Source organism: Staurois parvus, unplaced genomic scaffold, assembly GCF_062004578.1.
Source record: "Staurois parvus isolate SC_StPar_1 unplaced genomic scaffold, SC_StPar_1.0 ptg000277l, whole genome shotgun sequence".
NCBI classification, from domain to species: domain Eukaryota; kingdom Metazoa; phylum Chordata; class Amphibia; order Anura; family Ranidae; genus Staurois; species Staurois parvus.
The window spans coordinates 1,556,082-1,578,614 of NW_028318073.1; the positions used below are offsets into that span (position 1 = coordinate 1,556,082).

Sequence of the window (22,533 nt, forward strand, 5' to 3'; positions counted from 1 at the left end):
GTCAGGTGAAGAGGCAAGTTTAGTGAGTTTTCGAGTCATTTTTGTACATTTAAATAGTTTCGTGCCTTATGCAGACAGGTGAATCTCACTTGAGAAAAGGGTTTTTACTCTGAAATGTGATTCTCACCTCCACCTGATCCTGAGCGTCTGCATGTGTCGACTGAAAAGGTAAGGCAGTGTACAGATGTCAGTAGTATGCAGGGCAGAATACAGAGGTCAGTAGTATATAGGGCAGTGTACAGAGGTCAGCAGGATATACTGCAGTGTACAGAGGTCAGTAGGATATACTGCAGTGTACAGAGGTCAGTAGGATATACTGCAGTGTACAGAGGTCAGTAGGTTGCAGGGCTGTGTACAGAGGCCAGTAGTTGGTAGGGCAGTGTACAGAGGTCAGTAAGATGTAAGGCAGTGCACAGAGGTCAGTAAGATGTAGTGCAGTGCACAGTTGTCAGTAAGATCTATTGCAGAGTGTAGGATGTAGGCCATTGTGCAAAGATCAGTACGGCAGATAACAGGGGTGAGCAGGAAAGAGACTAGCAAGGCAGAGAACAGGACGTCTACGGAGCAAAGGACAAGGGGTCAGCAAGGCAGTGTAAAGGGGGGGGGCAGTAGGGCAGAATATAGGGGAGGGTCAGGAAGGCACAGCGCAGAGGGATCAGGAGGGCCTGGTACAGGGGGATCTGAAGGGCACAGCGCGGGGGGGGGCTGTAGGGCTTGGTACAGAGGAGTCAAGAGGGCCTGGTACAGGGGGGTCTGGAGGGTACAGCACAGGGAGGTCTGGAGGCTTGCTCCAAGACGCCTGAGCTCTTTCCTTCTTTGCGCTGCTCTGCCAATCAGTGGGGAGGGGGGGGGGTGAGGGGCACTTGTGGGTCAGCAGCGATTCAATGGAGATCCATCTGTCACCTGGACAAGTTGCCGACCCCCCCTGTACAGTAAATCCCCTACCTACAAACCTTCAAATTGCGAACTTTCAAAGATACAAACAGCCTTCAAGTCGCGGACTTTCAAGGATGTGAACGTGCATTCTCATATCAAATCACAAACGTAGCTCACGTGTCTGCCGGACATTGTCAGCTGTGTGCATCCTCTGCCACAAGCAGTTGTGCTGTTGTGTACTTTACTGTATAGTACAATAGTGTACAGCAGTACAGTGTTGATTTCAAGGATGTCTGAAAGCAAGCATAAAAGCAGCGGTCTTACCTGTTTGCTCCATGCCAGCCCCTGTATGCCAGCTGTTGTACTGTAATACTATACATTTAAAGGTACTGCAAGATTAAACATATATACTTTACAGTATTTTTGTGTTTGTTTTTAATGCATTATTTGTGTGAAAAGTATTATAAAAGGCACTTTATTTGACTTCCGAACTTCCGAAACAGAACTCGTTCATAAGTAGGGGACTTACTGTATACTGGAATACATGTGTCAGCTACTCAAAGCAAATAAAGACACATTGTTAACGGTACCAAGCAACACAGATAACAGATAAGCCACTCTGTCCGAAAGCCAATGCTGTTACCGAAGCATGGGGTCAAATCCAGAAGAACATGGCTACTTTAATATTCATGTTTTGTACAACCTGCCTGCCTTACTGCCTTCCACTTAGAAGGAAACAAGACAATTTATTCCAAGTATGAGTGTTTTCCATACACTATAAAAAATCTAGGTGAAAATTAAAAGGTATCAATTTAAGATCCAGCTATTTCCTTGAGAGAACACATTTCTAACTAAATTTCATGACTCCTATTGTTTTTTTAACACATGTACTAATTACAGTCCTAACTACTGCGCTCTATTAAACATTATTTCTCTGTTGTTGAATGTTTTATTCCCTCTGGAATGCAAATGTTGCATGAACATGCAGTTTCACACCGCACTTCCTCTGGGCATAACTTAATGTTACGTCCAAACAGCTCATTATGGAAAAAAATGATAAAGCTGCAATCAGAAGACTGCTTTCTACCAATAATTTTAGTCTTATCCACATTTTATGTGAAAAATTTTGTATTCACTTTTTCATGTGAGCAAGTCTGTTGGTTAATGCAAATATATACAATATAAAAACTGATAAATAAAAATGCTTCTTATAAAGTGACATTCTTACAAGTTATGGTTTCCCATACAAGACATCCATTTTAAAAAGAAGAATGTGAATGTAATCTCTAGCAACCAGTCGAATTCATGTTTAATTATTCAATTGTACATTAGAACATAACTGTTTAATAACTTTAATCGATACATCTATTGTTATCGCAGATACACAAACCAATTTCTTTACTTGTACTCTACTCCACTTGCTCGCATAAAAGTTATTGAAATGGACACATTTGCTACAGGAGAATGATCTCTTCTAGCAAATGTGCCTATTATATATCCTACTTATTGGGCAGAACAGATTGTTTTAACCCTTCTCTGCTATACATGGAACCTCATATGAGATGCTTAAAAAGTACAAACCTGACAATGTACTGTATATCTAAATAAGAGTTGTCTTGGACTTTCAATGGCTGTTTTTATACAACACTGGAATTTGGTTATGAAAGCAGCTGCTCACTCCTGTGGACCAGGCAATGAAAATAGATTTTGGGCTTACTGTTCTAATTTGATCAAAAGCAGTATAAAACAAGGCACATACAAAACTAAAGGGCCACAACACCATAAATATATATTTCAAAGCCACTGGGGTGCTAACGCTAGGCTCCATGTGGTGGAATCCCTATAGAATTCCTGTACACATCATGTAAGCAAAGTTGACAGAATGTAGTCAAAAGAGAAGCCAACCTTTGTCAGTATACGACAGTCACGGTAAGCATAGCGGAGATCTCCTGCCAGGGTTTGACAAGTAGTGAGACCCAGCAAGTTACTAAATTATGAAGGTCTCCATGGAGAAAAAACAGATAGGGCTGTAATTTGGTATCAAATTTGAATATATGTATTTTTATTTCATTGGTTTTTAGTGAGAGTAATTAAAAAATAGAGAACATGCATTTTACTGTAGTTGTTTTTATGGCGGCTTTTATTTAATTTTCTCATCCCTATTTATTTAGCCCAACAGTCTGCTGATTAAAACTATATTTTATTAGTGAAACGTTTATGTAACATAGTGGTATGGTAAGGTTCAAAGTGAACATATTTATCTTAAAGGAGCTTTATTTCCCAACATTATATTGTGAAATATTCAAGGGAAAAGATAATGGGATACAGGGTATCGTCATCTTAATATCAAAAAGGTTATGCTGCCACCTTCAGTGATTGGAAACTGGCAAGGAAATCCCCTGCTAAGCATAATCTCTGCCCGTTAGGCAAGGCTTCTGTTTTCGTAAAAAGCCATAAACCACATGGCAGAGGGGTGGCATCCGTATCCAGTGATGCACTCCAAGAAAAGGATTTTATAGGTAAACTAAAAATTGAACATCCCAGGACAATAGAATATCTTCAGAAAAAATATGGAATTGGTTCTGTGCAAAAGGTATGGGACTGCTGCCAACACCTACCACACCCTATTTGGTATGTGTAGAATCAATGCAAACATAAGGGTGTAGCGCTGTTCCTCAAATGTGGTATTAGTGCAATCTACAGTGCTCAATGTGATAAGTACAGTCTGCCATGAAGGAGTCACTCCGTACTACACGACACCTTCCCCCTTCCTATTCCCGTGGTTATCTCAAATAAATGTGAAATAATATATGCTGAAGTAGGGCTCCCTGGGAAGATCCCTCCATCCTGCAAGCCACCTTCCTACTTAAGATGGAACAAGTGTATCACACAGGAATTACAAACCTCCCCTGATCCAACATCTGTGAAATGAAGGATCTACAAGCCCCTTACTCTACTGCAAAAGATGCAACAAATGTGGTGCATAAACAATATCTCCCCTCCAAAGTGAACGTGTCTAAGGGGTGATACTATGATATACCTCCCCCATGGGACACCATAAATAAATTCACCAAATGCATATAAACAATAAACAGTACAATAAACTCTATACAATAAACATAGCAAATGGAAATCTACAAGCCACGTTCCTCCTTTGCAAAAAATAGGATGTGCATACACAATACTCCTCCTCCAAAGTGAATGTACTCAAACTTAGTACTATAGTGCACCTCCCCCTAGCAATACCATACCTAAATGCACCAATATAAATGAACAGTATAAGTGACATTAATGCAGTAAGCACTATACAATAAACATAATAAAGCAGATAAAAATTGTCTGCAAATCTGATATTTTGAATAAGAAAAAATGATAGTATATTGAACACATTCCTTGTGTTCCAATGTGCTGTGGGTGATAATAAAAGAACTTGTGCTTCCACACGCGTTCCCCCTTTGACACCGCACTCACCGCAAAGTTAGACCCGTTTCCAGTGGGTCTAACATGCTTTTGTAGCTCTCCAATCCACTGAGCAAGGGTTGTGCATGCCCCTTCGATTTCAAACACACTAGTTTTCTATATACCGGACCATGAAGGAAATGTACCAGAGGATCACTCTAATCTTCCATATGCTGGACCATTAAAGAAGAGAGGGAAGCTATGAATGCGTTCTCTGTAATCTCTGGTCTTTCCTGTATATGTTGACAGACTTGCCAAAATGCTTGAAGGAACGTTAGGAAGCTCTTTATGTCAGTGTCCAGATGTCTGTATGAAAAAAGCTTTCATTAATAGAATATCTTTGCCTTCTTTACTGTAAGGATGTCCCAAAGCACTGAATATGAGGCAGCATGGCAACAAGCCAACAGGTTATAAAAAAACTAAACCAAAACAGTTTAGACCCTCAAACAGCAGACCACAAACTTGCTGACCAAAAGCAGTGGAGTCCTCAGCAGCGCAAACATCCACTTGGTAAAACATTGTAAAAGTATGAACCAAAGAACAGGTAGCAACCTTACATACTTGACCTACCAAAGCCTGATGTTGATTACCGTAGGAAGCTCTGACACTCCTGGTAAAATGAGACATCACTGAAAATGGTGGGATTTTCCCTTCAGACCATAAGCTTGAGAAATAAGCTTACAGAACTATCGAAAAATGGTAGATTATGAAGCTGCGTAGCCCTTCAGGAGGTGGACAAAGAGGGAATCCGAATGACAAATTGCAGCAGTTGACTTCAGTTAACACAGGATTGCAAGAATCACATCCAAGGTGTTAAAAGCCTTGTCCCCTGGTATCTGAAGCTTTGGACAGAAATAAGGTAATACAATGTTCTGGTTGAGATGAAATAAAAAAACACCTTTACGTAAGAAGAACAGGGGAGGCTGTAGAACCACCTTGTCACTGTGAAGCACCAGGAAAGGTTCTTTACGGGAAAGAGCAGCCATTTCTGAGACCCTGTGAGCCGATATAATGAAGTAAAACCTTCAGAGTCAGAAGTATTAAAGGAATATCATTGCTGGGTTCAAATGGAGATCTCTGCAATACAGAACGTACATAGTTGAGGTACCCCAAAGTCTTCAACAATGAAAAAATACATGTCATGCCTTGCACAAAAGCACGCATCAAGGAATGTGATGCAATTAGTCTTTGAAAGAAGACTGATTGAAATCTAGTATAGTATTAAAGGCCAGTACCAGATTAACTCCAGACTGAAGGAAAGCCAGAATACAACCCAAAACAGACTTGCAAGGAAGAAATCCTCACATCAAGCAAGATAAGATTTCCAAGTCATGACGGAAATCTTTCTTGGACTCACCTTCCAAGCCTTCACGTAGGAATGACCAAATCGGAGACTCCTCTGTCTCTCAGGACTATGGCCTCAACTGCCATGTCAGGGACTGAAGGTTGGAGGATCTGACCTTGCAACAGGAGGTTCAGCATACATCAGACCAATTATAACCTGAAACAGTTCAATACAATAACGTACAAATGCGTATAGGTGAAAGAGAACATAAGGACAGCCCTGAGACAGGAATTCTCCCATGACAAAGGAAGTGAAAACCCCATGGACCATTGTCAGGACCCTTCAAGATAGAGGGAGAAGCAATGTTTCTGTATACAGCATTCATGAGGAGATCCACCAGTCCAGTGACAGTCTTGTGCTGGGGAGTAATGGCATCAGGGAATTCAACAACTGTATCCTCCTTTCCCATGCCACCAAGACATTCCATTGGAGGGGCCTCAAATGAGAACCGACTGTCATCTTTCCTAGAACTCTCATACAAAAGGTGAACTGAAGAATTTGTTAGTATCTTGAGCAAGTCCACCTCAGAACAAGACATTTGTTCAAAGGGAGGATCACTCTTGTCTGGATAGTATCTTGGGTCAGATCCAGATATTCTAACCCCTGGGCTGAAATTAATGAAGACTTTTGTGAATTCAGAACCCATCCAAACCTCTCCAGAGTGTTCACTGTGTCAGATACATTGGTCTCCAAAAGTGAAATGGATATCTCCCTTAGGAGTAATTTGTCCAGGTACCCTATAAGAGGAATACACTGGGTACGGAAGAGCCCTAGAACTTGAACTTGTTGAACAGGAGTGCTGGACAGGCCAAACAGCTGGGCCACAAACTGGAAGTGGAGGTCCTCCACCACAAACTGCAGAAACCTTAGGTTAGCTGGAAATATCGGAATGTTTATTAAGCATCTTTGATATCTACCGATGCCAGGAAATCTCCTTGCTAGAGAGGACATCTCAGACTGCACCAATTCCATGTGGAAATTCTGCACCTGCAGAAACTTGAGTCTCTAGAGTTCCAAGATAGTATGAACGTTGACATTCGGTTTTGCAACTGTGAACAGGTTCTAGTAGAAATTAAGAAACCTTTTGCCCTTAGAAACTGAAATGTCACCAATTGAGACAGAGGATGACCAAGAGCTTTATAAAAAGCAAATATTTTTTGTGGATTCAAAGAAACATGTGAAAGCATGAAGTGTGGAGGGGTTTCCTAAATTCCAGCTTGCAGTCTTGAGACACTATAGTGCAAACTCAATTATCCAAAATCTCCCCCTACCAAATCTCTGCAATGGCCTGCAAACGTGGGGGAGCCTCTTCATTGTGAAGAGGATTTCTACCCTGGCTTAGAGTCCTTTGGAATCCATGGTTTCTTTCGGAACTGGGACTGGGGTTTGGGCTTTGAACCTCTTGCCTGAGATTTGTAAAAGGAATGTTTCTTGGAAGTAGGAGTGGGAGGTTTCTGAATTGTAGGCTTTGCTTGCTTTTTAAGAAAGAGTACTTTTACTGATAGTCACCGACTGGATGTAACCATCCAAAACAGGACCAAACCTACCTTGCAAAGGTAAACGTTCCACATGCTTCTTGCAGATTAATTCTACTGACCGACACTTCAGCTATAAGATCTTGTGTATGTGTATGGACAGGACCCCTCGATGAGAAAATTGCTGAATGGAGTTCTTCAAGGCATCCACTGGGAAGGTAAAAAGCATGTGGGAAATCCTCCAGGTTTCTGCTCGTTTCGGTATCACCACTTTATAGGATCTCTCTCTCATCATGTGACGGCCCAGACTTTAGGGTTTTGGCATATGCTTATTGCTGCAATTGCTGGCAAAAAGGCAATCAAACATTTGTCCGAGGAATCTTTAAAAGCCAGAACATTGTCCACCGGACATGTGAAGGTGTTGCTGCAATAATAAACTGCCGGATCCACTGAAGGCATACTTAATTTCTTAGTGAACTCACTTTCTGTCGCATATTGCTGAACAAACCTTTTTGGCAGAACGAATACCTTGTCAAGGTGAACCCAATCCACATACACAATATCCTTTAAATGAGGAAGTACAAGGAAGGATTTATGGTTTTGTGGTGGTCGCCATAATCCAAATCCTGTAACTTTTGGAGAAGAGAACTCTGGAAACGGTAACATCAAAGTCAGACTGGGCAAGAAAACTCAAAGACCTTTTGGGTCTGAAATAAACTCTGACTCTGCTGTTCTTCAAGGGTTAACTTCTCTGATTTTCTCGGATTCTCCCGCTTTCCCTTCTGCCAGAACAATGTTGTCTTTCTCTAACACATTCTCCACTAATCCCTCCTCCGTTAAAAGGGAGGGGGGAGGTGAGGAGGAATGTTTTCTCTTGCAATCAAGGCAGTCCAAGCAAGCTTCAACTGTACTTCAGCGATAGCAGAAGAGAATTCCTCCCTTGCCACAAAGGAACTGGAGGAAGGTACCCCAAAAATAGTAGAAATACTAGATAGGTGGATGGAGTCAAAGTTGCATGGAACATATTGACCTCCAGGGGTTATTTTGCATGGGTAGCTGCACACAGGTTCCTCCCTACATGATGAAGATATCTAGGACCTCTCACCTCTCTGCCACTGATTAGACATGGCCTACTGACACATACAGTATATAGGGATCTGTCTTGGGAACAGCAGTCCAAATCAGCAGAAGGATCTTTGTGCCAAAAAACAGCAGTGTTTCCTACCACATCTGCCAGTGCCCTCCAGACCCACAAGGTCCTTTATTCTTGTTGCGAACAGCAGTCCCACAAGAAATATTCTGCTGCAACCTCCAGTTCCACAAGGAATGCTCTGCTGCAACCTGGAGTCCCACGGAAGCCCACACTGCTGATCAAACATGGAGACCAATATGGCTGCTGTCAGAGCACTGCACCCCACTTGTGATATCACCACCAGCACTGAGCATGCGTGTGTGGTCTAGATAGTCCTGCGTGAATCCAGAAAAACTCTCAGACTCCTGCATTTGGCATCTAGAGCCACCTGGATCACCCTGGAAGCTCTGCTACTGCTACATAGTGCTTGAGGTTGCCCAAAAGCTATACAGTATTCACAAGCTTTATTGACAGTTAAAGTGTTACTAAACCGAGGACCCTGCAATCACTAGATCTGGTCTCCCCCAGTACACAGAACATGGAAGTGTAATTATTTTAGTAAAATATAAACTGCTAAATACCTTTTCTCATCAGCAGTTAGAGCAGTCCTGTGACTTCTATCCAGACAAGCACATGTTAAAGCTTGTAGGAGGAGTTTTCATTTTGCTTCAGGAGGATGCAGGACCCCTGACCTTTGTCTGGAAAGTGCTGATTGGCCCTGTGCTGATCGAATGCACTCTCCCAAGAAAAAACCTCTAACAATACACACCAAACTGAGCATGTGCAGTGTGACTCCACACAATATGTCTTATCAGGAGATAAGAGGGGGACACTGGAAGAAGGGGAGGATCAGAGATGTCAGGACCAAACAGCGTTTTTACACAATGCAGAGGATTAACCCCTTAGGTTCCACAGTAAGTATAACAAGCATGATCTACTGTATATACAGACTGATTTTACTGCTGTGGGCTTAGTAACAATGTAAGAAATACTTCTGCAAGCCACTTGAGGGTATCAGCAAGGACTACCACATGGCACTCGCCAATCCAGGACCCCAGGATCGCCTAGGAGGTCCAATCTTCACCAATCATGGTAGACAATGCGACAAAGGCCATTCAGAGACTTGATTCCCCAGCTAAGGATCACTGCCCTGTACCTTTATAGCACCCCAGGTCTGTGCATGGTCCTGTTCCACAGGATCAAGTGCCAGCCGATAACTTAACAGGCTGTACCTGCGTGTCCAAGGCAGGGTCCAGGTATCATTCCTCTGAGCAAAGGCAAACTATAGGTAAAAAGATCTGGAAAGATCTATTGTTCCCTAATTCTAGATGGAATACTCTTTTTGTAGAGAATGCAAAGGCATGACCATCACTAAAACACTAGCAAAAAAATTAAAACTTTAGCGGGTAGGGGTTAGGGGGATTTCCTGTCTTGTTTCTACAGTGTCCAATCACCTAAAGGTATAATAGAGATGACGATACCGTGTCCAGGAGAGGACTGACAACTCATGGGGCCCCCGGACAATAGGAGATCATGGGGCCCCGTGTCCCCACCCACACTCAAGCCACACCCACACAAAGCCCCACCTTCATATTGCACTGCCCGCATTAAATGCGTTTGTCACAGAATTTCTCTACATTATGTTTAAAATAAATGTTTATCATAGAAAATAAAGAAAAAAAACAACTTACAGTACATTAAAGAAAGCGCAACAATGAAGGTTTTAATGAATGAACACAATATAACAGGTGCAACAAGTGTCTACTTAGCTGAAGATTTTATTAAAAAATAATCAAAAAATGTAAAAAAGTAAAAAGCTCTGACCAGCATGTTACAAAAGCATTAAATAGCTAAGTTCAGGTGACATCTTGGCAAATCTGTCACCTATCCCACTATAAGTTGCTGATCACCGCCATTACCAGTGTGCCTGTAGCCGCATATATTCCAGTACATATCCCATAGTTTGTAGACGCTATAACTTTGACATAAACCAATCAGTATACACTTATTGTGATTTTTTTTTTTTTACCAAAGAGATGTAACCGAATAGCTTTTTGGCTACATTTATGAAGACATTTGATTTTTTAAATTTTTTATTGGATATGTTTTATAGCAGAAAATATTTTTTTTTTTCAAAATTTTCAGTAGAGTCTACCTGTGTGTAATCTCAGTTTAAATACAGCTGTTCTGTGAAGCGCTCAGGTTTGTTAGAGAACATTAGTGAACAAACAGCATCATCAAGGCCAAGGAACACACCAGAAAGATCAGGGATAAAGTTGTGGCAAAGTTTAAAGTAGGGTTAAGTTATAAAAAAAAATATCCCAGCCTTTGAATATCTCACAGAGCACTATTCAACTCATCATCCGAAAATAGAAAGAGTATGGCACAACTGAAAACCTACCAAGACTTGGCCGTCCACCTATATTGACAGGCCGGGCAATGAGAGCATTAATCAAAGAAGCAGCCAAGAGGCCCTAGGTAACTCTGAAGCAGCTGCAGAGATCCACAGATCAGGTGAGAGAATCTGTCCACAGGATAACTATTAGTCGTGCACTCCAAAAATTTGGCCTTTATGGAAGAGTGGCAAGAAGAAAGCCATTGTTGAAAGAAAGCCATAGGAAGTCTTGTTTGTAGCTTGCGAGAAGCCATGTGTGGGACACAGCAAACATGTGGAAGAAGGTGCTCTGGTCAGATGAGACCAAAATTGAACTTTTTGGCCTAAAAGCAAAACGCTTTTCTTCAGCAGGGACAGGGAAGCTGGTCAGAGTTGATGGGAAGATGGATGGAGCCAAATACAGGGTAACTTTAGAAGGAAACCTGTTAAGAGTCTACAAAAGACTTGAGACGGGGGCAGAGGTTCACCTTCCAGCAAGACAACGACCATACATACAACCAGAACTACAATGGAATAGTTTAAATCAAAGCATATTCATGTGTTAGAATGGCCCAGTCAAAGTCCAGACCTAAATCCAATTGAGAATCTGTGGCAAGACTTGAAAATTGCTGTTCACAGATGCTCTCCAGCCAATCTGACAGAGCTGGAATTGCAGGGAAAGGTGGTTCTACAAAGTATTGACTCCGGGGGCTGAATATAAATGCATGCCACACAGTGTCACCTGGCTGGGGATTACACACACTGACCTGCTGCAGGTAGCCAGGCCAGCTCAGCAACAACTCCGCTTTCCAGTGACTGTCTGGCCGCTCCCTCCAGCTCTCCAAGTTCAGCACCCACGGCAGGGATGTAGACCCACCCCTCCACTCAATCCCTAAGGAGGAGAGGTGGCTGATGCACCTGCCGTGGCGCTGCCCCATCCAGCATCACTCTCTAAACCTGGCCGGCCAGTATTTCATCCTTTTGGCAGCATTGTGGGCACATCCAGGGCATGGACTGAGCCTCTCATGGGACCCTCTACTGACCTTGGGCAGTGTCCGAGTGCCTGAATGGTCAGTCCACCCCTGCCTGTGTCCTGGAAAGTACAATAAAGAAAATAGAAAATTTGAATTACCTGTAAACTCCATATCTTGGGAGTGCAGTAAAGGCCACAGAACTTGTAATCACAGACCAAATTCTGCTACCCTCAGGTGACTGGACACTGGCAGAAACTTTGATATACACCTTCATAATCCCCACCCACTCTGTGGGACTCCAGTTTTGTAGCAAGAAGGGGCAGAGGGGAGGAACCCGTGTCCAGTACTGTACTCAAAATACAATATTTTACAGGTAAGTCAAAATTTCCATTATCCTAATCATACAGTAAAGGACATAGAACCATGGATGTCACTAAGCAACAGTCTGAGGGATGGGCAACAAAATAGCAAATAGTGGCAAACAGGCCCACAAAAAACAAGGGTCAATGGACCCAAACACTCAGAAGATAGCCTGAAGCCCATTGTGGCCAATAGCTTAAATCAACAGAGGTCTGGAGATCCACCTGGTAAAGCCTTTCTTTGAGGGTATAAGCTTTGGGAAAATTAGCTGCCCAAACCAACTAGCAACAGTGGAAGAAGCTAGGAAGAAGCAGGAAGTCCCTTCTTGGGCTATCAGGGACAGCAAAAAATGGACTCATTTTTTCTGAAGGAAGGAAGGTTGCTAACTATTCTGACCACATCCAGGCAGTGAAGTGAAATATCCTTGGCTTGCTGTGGGGCAGGACATGGAGGTGGGATGATAATAAAAAGAAGAGACCACCATGGGGAGGAAACAGAGTATGGGACTCAGGACCACTTTGTCTCTATGTAAAATAAGAAATGGCTACTTGCAAAAAAGAGCTGCCAACTCAAAAGACAGCTCTGATGAAAGTATCATCCTCCTAAAGGCATTCTTACTGGTAAGATCCCCAGTGGGATTTCTTGAATCATTTCAAAAGGGAGGTCTTTGAAGTATCAAAATATTAATATTCAAGGGAGACTTGGGTACTCCCATGGTTGTTTATTTAGACTACAGTGGTGGCCTTGTCTGACTGCACCTTGACTGGATGACCATGTAGGAGAGAGGTCCAGTGTAGAATAGTCAGTCTTATGGGGCGTCGACTCCTATAGGGACCAGGTTTCCTGGACAATTGGGGAGCTGTAGATCGATCCTACGCAACCCTGGGGAAGAAAGGTTGTGGCCAGGGCTGTGCCTAAGATCAGCCCCAAATACTCCAGGTGATGGGAAAGCTGGAGGGCAAACGTCTTGAAGCTGATCATCCATCCAAAAGTTTGAAGCAACTGGATTGTTGGAAAAAAGGACTGTGGATGTGGAATCTTTTAGCAGAATGTTGTCCAGGTACCCCACAACATGGGTGCCCTCAGATAATAGCAGGGCCAAGAGTAGAGGCAGTACTTTTGTGAAGACTCTTGGTGTAGAGGACAGCCTGAATGGCAGGGTGACACATTGAAAGTGCTGATCTCCCACAGCAAAGCATGTCTGCTGATGCCAGAAATTCTCCTGTTCTGAAAGTAGCGATGACAGATTTTGCACATGGAATTTGGGGACAAGCACATACAATTGTGTTCAAAATAATAGCAGTCAAACATCACTAACCTGATCAATCACTGTTTTTGGTAGAAATGATATTTCTACATGGCAAATAATTTACTAGTAATAGAAATCCAACAGACCCAACAGTCATGACATGCATGCTGCAGATTCTGTGTAATTGAATCACTAATTGAAAGGGGCTTGTTCAAAATAGTAGCAGTGTGGAGTCCTATTAGTGAGGTCATTCATTCATTGAAAAACAGGTGGCTATTATTGCCCTTATTTAAGGAAGGAAGGCAGCAAATGTTGTACATGCTGGTTACAGTGCATTTCTCTCTGAAATTCTGAGGAAAATGGGTCGTTCCAGACATTGTTCAGAAGAACAGCGTACCTTGAGTAAAAAGTTGATTGGAGAGGGGAAAACATTAAAAAAGTGCAGAAAATGATAGGCTGCTCAGCCAAAATGATCGCAAATGCTTTAAAATGGCAACCAAAACCTGAAAGACGTGGAAAAAGCGAAAAACTACCATTCGAATGGCTAGAAAAATAGCCAAAATGGCAAGGACTCAGCCAGCAATCAGCTCCAGGAAGATCAAAGAAGGTCTAAAGTTACCTGTGAGTACTGTTACAATTAGAAGACGCCTATGTGAAGCCAAGATATCTGCAAGAAGCCCCCGCAAAGTCCCACTGTTGAAAAAAAGACATGTGCTGAAGAGGTTACAATTTGCCAAAGAGCACATTGGCCTAAAAAGAAATGGCACAACATTTTGTGGACTGATGAAAGTAAGATTGTTCTTTTTGGGTCTAGTGGCCGAAGACAGTTTGTCAGACGACCCCCAAACACTGAATTCAAGTCACAGTACACTGTGAAGAGAGTGAAGCATGGTTGCCCAAGCATCATGATATGGGGATGTTTCTCATACTACGGTGTTGGGCCTATTTATCGCATACCAGGGATCATGGATCAGTTTGAATACATCAGAATACTTGAAGAGGTCATGTTGCCTTATGCTGAAGGAGAAATGCCCTAGAAATGGGTGTTCCAACAAGACAACGACCCCAAACACACCAGTAAACATGCAACCTCTTGGTTCCAGACCAACAAGATTGACGTTATGGAGTGGCCAGCCCAATCCCTGGATCTTAATCCAATAGAAAACTTGTGGGGTGACATCAAAAATGCAGTTTCTGAGGCAAAACCAAGAAACAGAGAAGAACTGTGGAATGTAGTCTAATCATCCTGGGCTGGAATACCTGTTCACAGGTGCCAGAAGTTGGTTGACTCCATGCAACACAGATGTACAGTAGTTCTCAGAAACAGTGCTTATACAACTAAATATTCATTAAGTGATTCAAAGGAAAGCAAAATCTTCAAACATTTTTCAGTTTACATAGTGAATGTTTGAGTTTGTAAAGAAGAATACAAACACTGCTATTTTTTTGAACAGTCTAATATTCACTTTTCTTCAATTATTTTAAAGGAACAACACAAATTTGATATATTTTCTTCATGTTTTGATTTGGAATAGAATGTGTAGTGTTCCCAATGCATTTGTGTGTATGGAAACAAAAAAAGCTATTAGAAGGATTTTGAGCTTTACTCACTTTTTTCAACACACTGCTATTATTTTGAACACAACTGTATATATTTTTGAGATTTTAGATAAAAAAAAATGGGGCAGATATCGTCATTTGGCTTTGGAACCGAGTAAGTTTGATTAAAACATTTCCTCCGCAGGTACCATGATTACCACTCCTTGTTCTTGAAGCTGACTGAGGGCATCCCACAAATCTGCTTATCTGTAAGGTGAAGCTTGCAGACTGGAGGGTAGGAAACAGAGGAAGCCAGGAGAGAAATTCTATCTTTTAGCCCCTGGAAATTAGAGAAAGGACCCAGAGGCCCAGGATGCTTCTGACCATAACTGATGCAAATACCAACATATGTCCCCCCACTCCATAAACAGCTTCTGGATAGACTTGGAGGGTTTTGTGGTTTGAGGATTGCAACGCGAGGATCGACCCACCTATGAATTATAGGAAGATGCCTGAGTGCAGGAAAACAACAGCTTTTGGTCAAAAAAGGTAATAGCTGTAGTAGTAGTAAGTAGGCTCAGGTTATTATTTTGTACCTTTTCCCCAGTAAATTTATCCCCAAAATTCTGCGTACATACACAGAAAGCAGTGTCACCCTAGAGATCTGGCAAAGTACATTCTCTAGGACATCAACACTAAATAGTGCTGAAGGCATGAGCTGCTATTGTTCTGGCTGAATGGAGTCCACAAACACAGGATCCAGTCCATCTAGTTCAAACAATAGAAACCAACAGCAAAAAACAATATAAAACCTCCATATACACAATCCTATACTCACAATTGATCCAGAGGAAGGCAAAACAAACCCAATAAAGCATGATCCAATTTACTCCAGCAGGGAGGAAAAAAATTATTCCTGATACCCTCTTTTTAAATAATCTATTGAGTTGGCCAGAACTAGTTCTTGAAGTCTATTCCACATTCTCACAACTCTTACTGTGAAGAAGCCTTTCTGTGTGTAGTAGTTAAATCTCTTTTACTCCAGAGGAAAAGAGTGCCCCTTGTCCTCTGTAATGACCTGAATGTGATCACCACCACGTTCACTATATGGACCACTTAACATGGTGTTCTTATCCCCCCTTATCTTTTCCCAAGGGAGAATAATCTCAGCTTAATATATTTTTTCATTATAGCTGAGATCCTCCATGCCATATCAGTTTAGTTGCCCTTCTCTGCACTCTCTCCAATATCCTTTTTTGAACTGGTGTCCAAAACTGAACTGTATATTCCAAATAATGTCTTACTAATGATGTTCTCTATCCATTTGTGCAGTCTGGTCCAGCAACAGTCTAAGAAATAGTTATAGCTGCAATGGTCCATTGTAAGTCAGGACCAGGGAGAGAAAAGATTGCCTTCCATAGGGTTCCGGAGTGTATATCAAGATAATTCTTAAAGGAAAGAACATCCTAAAAGGAAACAGTGAGATGTTTGCTAAAACAGAAATCCACTATCCACTGCCAGGACTAACCAGTATTTCATAAATTCCTTTTCCATAGGATATAACTCAGCAAAGAGTTTTGGAGGAATGAATAACTTCAGGATTTAGCTAATCCTCATGTAAAGCAAACTTTACATGCATGTAGAGGAAAAGTCTTTCTAGACTTCGCTAGCCATTTAATGCCTATTGGAGCTAATTTTAGGGAGGATATTCCGATGCTGCTAGGCAGAGACTAATATGCGTTGCGACAATATGTAAGCTCATATGACATGAAACCTGTCTCATAACACAAAGGGGGTGTAAATTCCTCAGCAGGAGCCTCTTCTGTGTCCACCTTACCTCCCTAATATCTTCCTTAAAGAGGTTAGGAGGATCAAGGTCGTACTTACGAATAGATTCAGATGACGGAGAGCCCGGAATACCAAAGTTCTAGAAGGGCAGAGTGTTTCCCAAAGAAATCAAGCATGGTTGCAGTGAAATCTGCCTTAGTCAGATGGGCCATCTGTTGAGCTCCTGAGGAGCTAGAATTAGAGGAAATGGACTGCACCAACATAGGACCATGGTCAGGGGAACAGCTATCACCCTGGGTATTTCCCTCATTTTCCTTAGTGTTGTCTGTCAAACATGTGCTATTAGATCTTTTTTTTTTCTCAACTCCTCTGTAACCTTGACTCCACCATTCCTAACTGAGGGGATCCCTAATGGAGTACTTACAAAATGGAGGCAAAATGTGATGGTATTTGTGTGTCTGGGAAAAAAATAACCCGGGTGATGACAAGTGTACTGTGGCTGGGCTTCCGGACAGGCAGAAAGGAGATCAGTCGACATGGTTCTTGCTTTCTTGGTGGAAATGGAAGGCACATTTGTAGCATCTGGTAAGTGCATTGCAACAATGTCGCCAAATTTTATAAGGTAAACATATAAAAATGTTACCTACCACCAATATAGTAAAGATCTTTACAGAGGGGGATAACAAAATAAAGTGAATAGCACCCCACATGTATAAACAGGACACATTTACAAATAAATGCAAGGAAACCATATCCATGCTGCAAGTTCCTGGAGAGGACCAAATATCCAGTCATGGTAGATATACTCCGAAAAGGGGTCTTCAGGGTCATGGTGCCATAGGTTTGGGCAAGGGCCCTGCACTTGTATAGCAACATGGGACTAACCACATTCATTGCCCCACATGCAAAGAGCACCTGCTGCCATTTTTCTGCACCTCAGTTCCTGTGTTTTCATGCCTAGGATGTGGAAACAAAGCTAAGCGACTCAACTATGCATGAAAACATAGGAAGTAGGGTGCAGAAAAAATGACAGCAGCTGCTCTGGACTGATGAGTCAATATTTGAAATATTTGGTTGTAGCAGGAGGCATTTTGTTCGCAAAGAGCTGGAGAGCAGGACAATAATACGTGCCTGTAGGCAACAGTGAAGCATGGAGGTTCCTGCAAGATTGGGGTTGCGTTTCTACAAATGGAGTTGGAGATTTGGTCAGATCAATGTTGTCCTCAATGCTGAGAAATACAGGCAGATACTTATCCAGCATGCCACACCATTAGGGAGGCGAGTGCTTGGCCCCAAATTTATTTTGCAGCAAGACAAATTTCCGAAACATGCTGCCAACGTCATTAAGAACTATCTTCAGTGAAGAACAAAGAGTCCTGGAAGTGATGATTTGGCCCCCACAGAGCTCTCATCTCAACATCGATTCTGTCTGGGGTTACATGAAGAGAGAAGGATTTGAGGAAGCCTGAATCTGTGGAAGATCTGTGGTTAGTTCTCCAAGATGTTTGGAACAAACTATCTTCCTTCAAAAACTGTGTGCAAGTACACCTAGAAGACTTGAAGAATTGATGTCAAGTAATGATTTGGATTTCTCTTCTGTTCATTTACTTTCCATTTTGTTAATTGATAAAAACAAACTATTAACACTTCAGTTTCTGAAAGCATTTTTAATTTTCAAAATTTTTTTACACCTGCCAAAAATGTTTGCACAGTACTGTATATATATATATATATATATATATATATATATATATATATATATATACATACACACACACACACCATAAAGCATCTTTAAGGGCTCATTTAAACTGGCAAATGGGAGGCAGTAAAGCTCCAAGGCTGAGCCTCATTTAGCTGGAAAGACAGTGGCCTTAGTGTAATAGATTACTATTGGAGCCTGATAAATACTATTAAAAATTGACTAGCTGTGTGAGCCCACAAATGTCTGAATGCACTGGCCAGGAAGATTGAAACTCTGCACCCTGTACAGACATAGAATGACATTCCAGGCAGGGGGTATGCGGATGAGGGTAGTTAAGATATTTGTACATTACATACTCCTGACCCCTTCCTTTTGTTTAGTACATTGCACATTCCTGCATTCTGTGCATTACAAAATCCTAACACAATCTGTGTGCACAACACCTCTGACCCCTACAATCTGTGCATTTCATACTACTGACCCCTAAACTCTTTGTGTTGCACTTTCCTGACCTCTTCACTCTGTGTCACATACTCCTAACCTCTGCACTCTGTATGTTTCAAACTCAATTTACTTCACACACTTTAAGGTTTAAAACATCAACACAAGCAGTTAATCTTATTAATAATAAAAGTCCATAAAAAGATAGTGGCACAGATATTTTAAAACGGACCTCACCCTTCCCACCCACCCACTTTACATTGTTTCAACACATGCCCTCCTCTCTCACAACTGGACAATTATTTTTTTTAATACTATTTTTTGGAGGGGGGGGGGGGACACTTCCAATACTTCTGATTCTCATTTAAGTTAAAGCATGTCATCAAGGGACTGACTGCAACAACCCAGAAGAGGCAATTTGCTCCCAATGAGGTCTTGGCAAAAAAAAAAAAAAAATGGCTGGTGCAGGACCAGGTGTGCAGAGCTGTTCTTTTCAGACGGGTTCTAGGCAAATTTTGTACAGATAAACAGCAGCAGCAGAAAGTGGCCCTCAACTTAAAGTGGTTTAAAGGCAAAATGTTTTCCTAAAATAATAAACATATTACACTAACGTACTCTGTTCAACGGTATTGTACAAAGAGGTTCCTTACCTTCTCATCTGAGGTCCCCCGCTGGCACTTTCTGCTCCTCTTTTTCTCTGAGTGCCCCCATAGCAAGCTGCGTGCTGTGAGCCACTTGTGCAGGTGAGCTCCCAAGCCAGGGTGTGTGCCTCCATAGACTCGCAGACACTCAGCACGGCTTGGCACTGCCGCCTGCTCTCTCCTCACAGGAGGGAGGCTCCCGCTGTGTGAAGATGGAGAGAGAGCAGCGCTGCTGCTGCAAATGGGCACAGCGCTAGATCAAAAAAGGGGCCAGGTAAGTATTTAAAGGGTGGCTGGGAGAGCTGATCATGGAGAGTTTTTTTTTCACCTTAACCCTTTCGCTGCCAGGTCCATGCGTCATATGGACCAGACAGTGCAAGGTTTTATACACCATCTGGTGCCTGCTTTAAAAAATCTAGTGCACCTTAAGTGAGCAAATATATTGATGACCTTTTGCTGCTTTTATGATAAAGCAATTTTTAAAATGATTTTCTATGCCTGTACGTCCATATTTGTGATATTCTTTTAGGCTCCATGCACTCTAGAAGCTGAAAAAAAATAGAAAAATGGATAAAAACCGCTTAATATTAGAGTTTTTGCAGGCATTTTTCAGTTTTTGTGCTGATTTTGCCAGCGTTTAGTAGTGTATAGCGGGGCTGTTAAGAAGCAGGCGGCTGCCAACGTCCTTAACAACCTATGACTCATCAGCTGTCAGCCGTATTCCCCGCTGACAGCTGAATGTAAACAAAAGATACTTCGGGTCTTGTGCGGATTTTGAGGGGTACCCCATGCCAAAATTAAAGAAGGAACGAATGGTATAGGGTCCCCCCCATATCTCGGCAGGTTAGGAGGGGGGGGGAGGAGCACCCCCTCCTAAACCATACCAGGTTGCATGCCCTGAACATGGGGTGGGTGCTTTGGGGTATGTTGATGGGGACAAGGGCCTCTTCCCTACAACCATGGGGAGTGGTTATGGGGGTCTGGAAGCCCCCTCATTCACCAAAATTATCTAGGAACCCCTACTCATTCACTAAATAAAAACAAAAAAAAACCCAAAAATAAACCAAATGACTACCAAAGTAAATCCAGCATCAATCATGATGAACGCTACCTCCGCGACCCCAAAAAAAGAGCTCTGCACCCAGTGCTGGCTCCCGCCATCTGACAGCTAGGCTTCATAGCTGCTGCTAAATAAGCTAAGGTGAAGTCACCGGCTGATTCAATCCCCTTCTGACATCAGCATACCCTGGTTGATGAGATTACAAACGGGTGTGGTCAACCAGTGATGTCATCGAGTGGCCCCACCCCTTCGTTTATTGGCCCTGTCAGACGGCGAGAGCCAGTGTCGGGTGCGGACCTTACTACCCCCCCCCCCCCCGGATTGGGGGCTGGCGTTCATCATGATTGACTTTTTTTTTTTAAATGAGGGGCTTTGCAAAAACTGGCTGTTTTTACTCAATTTTACGGTAAATGAGTAGGGGGTGGGGGGGTTTACTGTGGGCCCCCTTGCTTGTAGCTCCATCTGGTGAGCTTTTTTCCCCAGACAGTATCAAGCAAACCTTCTGACTGTCCCCAATGGTGAGAAGTGGTACTGCAGGGTGTCCCCACTGTAAGAATGAAGCTGGTTGACCACATGTGAAAGATCCTGTTGGCACAAACGCGCATGTTGCTGCTTTCCTCTGGCAGCTTTAATGTCAGTGAGTGCATTTTAGCTCTGTTGCTCATGTGTGGTAGAGAAGATTTCCATTAGCTGGTGAAAGACACTTTGTCTGCAGTGGTATTTATCACATAGTTTGGACTGTTTTTTGCATTGGACTTTATTTACACTGATTTATTTTTCCTTTTTGAGTATTGAGGATGCTTATTGCACATTATGAATGATGCTTTAAGCTTGTAATATTCTATATTTAGAGGCACTGCATTATTTTTATTGCTTATTTAATTTTTTATGCAGTAAAAGGCAACGCGTGCGTTTCTTAATGCATCTATCACAGTGCATTGAGGGTCAGGTGCATTTGTTTGTCAGCGCCACTGAAAAGAAATGTCAATGCACTACAATTTGTATGTACTGTGCACTGTTAAATCGTGTGTTAATGTAAATGAAAACTCACATAAATGCCTGTGCATAAGTGTTAACTCAGCCTCACAGACATATACTGCGAAAAGAAGCAATAACCACAACTATTGTACACACATAATAAACCTTCAGTCTGACTTTCAGGTAGCAACATCCGTGTGACAATTTTAGTTTTGTTCATTTGTAATCTCTGCACCTTCAATCCAGAGCAGGAATAGGTCGGCAACAGAATCCGTAGAACGTTAAAACAGATTTTTACTCAAAATAAAAATCACAATTAGGAAATGTCAGGGCAAATTTTAGTTTGCTACAGTGCTATTTAGAGCAGCTTAGGGGCAAATGTAATATAGGTGAAATATTATAATAAATCTGTCTTATAGCTCTGGTTTAGCATTGTCTTGCTTTGCAATAAAATTGATACAAATCCACCAGCGGTTTGGAATAAGTGGGAAAGGTTTAGGTGAAGATTTAGGGTTGAGTTTGTTTCTGCAAAATGTTCTTTTTAAAAGCACAAATACAAATCTGATTTAAAAAAAGCAAGCAACAGAAGTGAAAAGACTGGAATAATGAAATCATGATATGACCGTTAAATGGGATACAATTACTTAAAAATGATATTTACATGTACTAAAGCAAACAAATCGCCTTTTCATGGGAATACTATAAGCAGTGGACTGCAATATTATTGTCCAAGTCCTACATGCTTTGCTTTCCCAGGAAAAACCTCAGAGAAGTTAGAATGCCATAAAACAGTTAGTATCTTTCCACAAAAAGAGCTGGCAGATTACCCAATGGTCTTAATGACATGAGCAATGAAGACCTTTTTTTGTTTTTATTTTCAAGCTGCAAGCTTGCTAAAAGCAACATCACACTGCTGCAGAAAGCTGGGATAGTAGAAAGAGTTAGGTGATATACTCAGCTTGCTGAAACAAGCAATTGTACCTTGGGGCGGGCTGCAAAGCGTGGAGCCCGACGGACAGGAGGTGATGCAGGAGAAAAGATCCCCCAAAACTTAAACTATTTTGGGAAAAAGAAGGGACCAAGACAAACAAAAAATACAAAAACAAATGAAGAAAATAATGAGAACAAAACCTTAAA

The 22,533-nt window shown here is 42.0% G+C and overlaps 1 protein-coding gene across 6 annotated transcripts in view; it reads right to left on the minus strand.

Moving 5' to 3' along the window:
• Positions 1–22,533, minus strand: part of MAP4K3 (mitogen-activated protein kinase kinase kinase kinase 3) — a 478,522-nt gene that overhangs the window by 211,126 nt on the left and 244,863 nt on the right. For 4 of the 6 annotated variants that reach the window (XM_089681774.1, XM_089681772.1, XM_089681771.1 and 1 more), the window contains exon 13: positions 22,378–22,452. The exons of the other annotated variants lie outside the window; for them this stretch is intronic. In XM_089681774.1, the coding sequence (XP_089537900.1) occupies positions 22,378–22,452 (75 nt within the window). The remainder of the gene's footprint in view (positions 1–22,377; positions 22,453–22,533) is intronic. 6 annotated transcript variants of the gene reach the window in all.